This window comes from Micropterus dolomieu, linkage group LG23, assembly GCF_021292245.1.
Source record: "Micropterus dolomieu isolate WLL.071019.BEF.003 ecotype Adirondacks linkage group LG23, ASM2129224v1, whole genome shotgun sequence".
NCBI classification, from domain to species: domain Eukaryota; kingdom Metazoa; phylum Chordata; class Actinopteri; order Centrarchiformes; family Centrarchidae; genus Micropterus; species Micropterus dolomieu.
The window spans coordinates 3,160,617-3,164,806 of record NC_060172.1 but is presented as its reverse complement, the minus strand read 5'-3'; the positions used below and the strand labels follow the sequence as shown (position 1 = coordinate 3,164,806).

The window sequence follows — 4,190 nt, the reverse complement described above, 5'->3', positions numbered from 1 at the left end:
CAATCTGAATAAAGAATAAATGATGGAGATAAAAATCCATTTCTAATCCAATCAGATGTGTTCAGGTTTTAAATGTGGAGCTCAACATTACTATGTCCTAATCAATGAGCTTTTCCCTAAAATGAGTAGAGGGACTTTGTCATTGTGTTATTGTGGATCATCATAATGTCAGCCTTCTACAGACATCATCCAAATGTCAGCACAACATTCATACACCTATTCATGTCAACACAGATCAATAACATGCTGCTGATCTCAGGTCTGTGTGTGTGTGTGTGTGTGTGTGTGTGTGTGTGTGTGTGTGTGTGTGTGTGTGTTCTGAAGGATCAATTTCAGTGATCAGAAATTCTTTGTGAAAACACATCCAAACCAACAAAAATAAATAAATATTTCTACTTCAACAAGTAAACTTGATCAGTTTAAAACAAATGTTAGTTCAGAGGATCTTCTGTATACAGATGTGACCATTTACCAAAAATAAGAAACATTCATTTACTTTAAAGACTAACAGCGGACATTTTCTATAGTTTCTTGCAGACTAAATTTAGTACAAGAAACATGAAAATATGAACAAAAGGACATTTACAACTTTATGGATGGAAGTTATGTATAAACAGAAATTTGGTTCAATTGTTAATTAAACATATCAGGTCTACAATAGTAACAGAGAGTCAGTGAACTGACCTCAGAGTCTCCAGTCTGCAGTGTGGACTCTCCAGAAAACCACACAGCAGCTTCACTCCTGAATCCTGCAGCTTGTTGTAGCTCAGGTCCAGCTCTCTCAGATGGGAGGGGTTGGACTTCAGAGCTGAGGCCAGAGAAGCACAGCTGATCTCTGACAAACTGCAGCCCCTCAATCTGAAGAAAGAATAAATGATGTAACTTTAGAAGACAAGTGTTCCTGCTTGAAATCATTCAGTGTTTAATAATCTGTTCAGAGCTGAAGAAGGTTTAGAAGGTAGAAGTTTAGAAAATGGAAACTCCAAACACCTGAACCCAACAGGACGCAGGTTCAAACTGTAAAATACAAAAAAGGTAAAAAGAGCTCTCATTAATATTAAAGATAACATGCTCACACTATTCCACTGCTCTTTATTAAACCTGGACCTTTCTCAGAGTTATAAGGTGGAGGAGCAGCCGCTCTGTACAGGATCTACCGGAGATGCCGCAGGCAGAAGCGTACTGGTGCGCTGGTTAAACTGAGATAGCGGGGTTTTCACACTGTACTCCCTTCAATCCACCTGGCGAATGTCCACTCTCCGGCCAACAAAATGGACGAACTGTTGCTCCTCAACAGGACTAACTTGGACTTCTGCAGATCTGCCACCCTCTGTTTTACCGAGTCCTGGCTCACCCCGCACATCCCAGACAGCGCACTTCACCTGGGCATTTAATCTCTTCCGTGCGGATCGTGTAACGCAGCTCAAGGGAAAAACAAGGGGAGGCGTATTCTGTCTCTACATAAACGAAGGTTGGTGCACAGATGTCACAGTGTTAAAGAAATCATGCAGCCATCACTTAGAGACATTATTCAAAAACTGTAGGCTAAACCTTTTTATTCACAGCGGGAGTTTTCCATGTTTGTTCTGGTGGCCGTCTATATTCCACCTCAGGCCTGTGTTAGTGAGGCGTTACTACATCTGACTGACCAGATAACTAACGTGGAGAAAGAACATCCAGACTCCCTGCTCATTGTTCTTGGGGACTTCTACAGAGCAAACCTCAGTCATGAACTCCCAAAGTACAGACAGCATATTAAGTGTCCCACCAGAGACAATAACACACTGGACCACTGCTACACTACATTAAAGGACGTATATTGCTCTGTTGCAGCTGCCCTTGCAGCCTTGGGACTCTCTGATCACTGTCTGGTTCATTTTATGTCGGATACAGGCAGAGACTGAAATCTGCTAAACCTGTTGTAAAGAGTGTGAAAAGATGGGCCGACGAGTCGAAGCTGGAGTTACAGGCCTGCTTTGACTGAACTGAATGGAGTGTTTTTGGGGCTGCAGCCACTGACCTGGACAAACTAACTGACACTGTGACATCTTACATCAGTTTTTGTGAGGACATGTGTGTGCCGACTAAAACCTTCCGCACGTACAACGACCAAAAACCCTGGTTCACAGCGAAACTCAGGCAGCTTCATCAGACCAAGGAGGAGGCCTTCAGAAGGGGGGCAGTCCTGTATAACCAGGCCAGGAACTCACTGACTAAAGAAGTCAAAGCAGCAAAGAGGAGCTATGCTGAAAAGCTTGAAAACAGCTTCACAGCCAGTGACCCTGCGTCAGTGTGGAGAGGCCTGCAGACACTCACTAACTACAGGAGACCATCCCCCAACACTGCTGGTACTCAACGACTGGCAGACGAGGTGAATGGATTTTACTGTAGGTTTGAGAAGCCCACAGTCACACCTCTCCCCTGCTCCAACACCATCTTCAAACAGTCATCTTCCCCAACTGCCACAGTTTCAGAGGAGGCTCAGTGAATGGAAGTGAAACAATATCACATTACTTATTGCATTAGTTATCAAAGGGAGATCATATAGAATAGCCTACATGTGTGAGCAGCCCGTTCTTATTTCAGGGCGTCATATACCGACGATTTGAGAAAGAGTGACAAAGCGTAGGTATTTGACGCAAAACGTACCCTTCAGCGATGCTTCCGGAAGTGTCTCTACAAGACGCCCCGGGGCGTCTGATTCTGACCGGAAGTGCTAGCTAGCTACCCTTACCACAACCATCAGAAATGTTAGTACCTAAACCTAAGTCACTGAATGTATGCATGTCGACCGGCTAACCCTACAGCTGCTAACCGGCCGATGTGCTAACAGGTAGGGTTAGCCTCAAGGTCAAGGTGTCTTTATTAGTACCCGAGGGTAAAATTTTTGTGCAGACAGGAGACTTTCGGCAATCCATACATAAAAACATCAAAACAAACAATAAGCATAGAACATTATAAGATATCCAAAACCTAAAACTTCTAAAAGGAACATGGCAGTGTGCCTCTACACCACCACCCCCTAACCCCCACCCTCCCTATCCGCCCGCCCCCCCGGCACACATAAACACATAAGGTGCTATACATAGCAAAGAGTGTCATCTACTGCTATTTTTATTCATTAATTCTATGGCAGCGGGAACAAAAATATTCCTATATCGTTTGGTTCTACACCTAGTGGCAGCAAACTGACATCCAGAGGGGAGGAGCTGAAACTCAGCATGTAAAGGGTGGGAACAGTCTCCAATAATGAAACTCGCCTTATGCTGTAACTGATTGGAATAAAGACCTACAAGGTTGAGTTGAGATTCACCTATGATCTTACTAGCCCACCTAACAATTTGGTTCAAAGAATTTTTGTTCTTCAAAGACAAATTTCCAAACAAAGATACAAGGGAGAACGACAAGACCGATTCAACAAAAGCATGGTAGAAAATTATCTTCATAGATTTATCAATATGAAATCTGGACAACTTTCTGAGGCAAAACAGACGCTGGTGACCCTTTTTACATACAGACTTTAGAGTCTATGACAGACCCAAGATATTTGTAGCTTTCTACACAATCCACCGCCTGGTCTTTGATGACCGTAGAGTAATAATTAGAAGCACTGTTTCTAAAATCTATGATCATGTCTTTTGTTTTTTCTATATTTAACTCCAAATAGGATTTGTCACACCAGGAGACAAACTCTTCAATAACAGACCATGACCAGATTCACCAGAGGGGAGGAGCTGAAACTCAGCATGTAAAGGGTGGGAACAGTCTCCAATAATGAAACTCGCCTTATGCTGTAACTGATTGGAATAAAGACCTACAAGGTTGAGTTGAGATTCACCTATGATCTTACTAGCCCACCTAACAATTTGGTTCAAAGAATTTTTGTTCTTCAAAGACAAATTTCCAAACAAAGATACAAGGGAGAACGACAAGACCGATTCAACAAAAGCATGGTAGAAAATTATCTTCATAGATTTATCAATATGAAATCTGGACAACTTTCTGAGGCAAAACAGACGCTGGTGACCCTTTTTACATACAGACTTTAGAGTCTATGACAGACCCAAGATATTTGTAGCTTTCTACACAATCCACCGCCTGGTCTTTGATGACCGTAGAGTAATAATTAGAAGCACTGTTTCTAAAATCTATGATCATGTCTTTTGTTTTTTCTATATTTAACTCCAAAT

The 4,190-nt window shown here is 42.3% G+C and overlaps 1 protein-coding gene across 1 annotated transcript in view; it reads right to left on the bottom strand.

Annotated features, from left to right (window-relative positions):
• LOC123963829 (ribonuclease inhibitor-like) overlaps positions 1-4,190 on the bottom strand; it is a 19,963-nt gene that overhangs the window by 2,210 nt on the left and 13,563 nt on the right. The window contains exon 5 of the mRNA XM_046040897.1: positions 685-858. Coding sequence (XP_045896853.1) covers positions 685-858 — 174 coding nt within the window. The remainder of the gene's footprint in view (positions 1-684; positions 859-4,190) is intronic.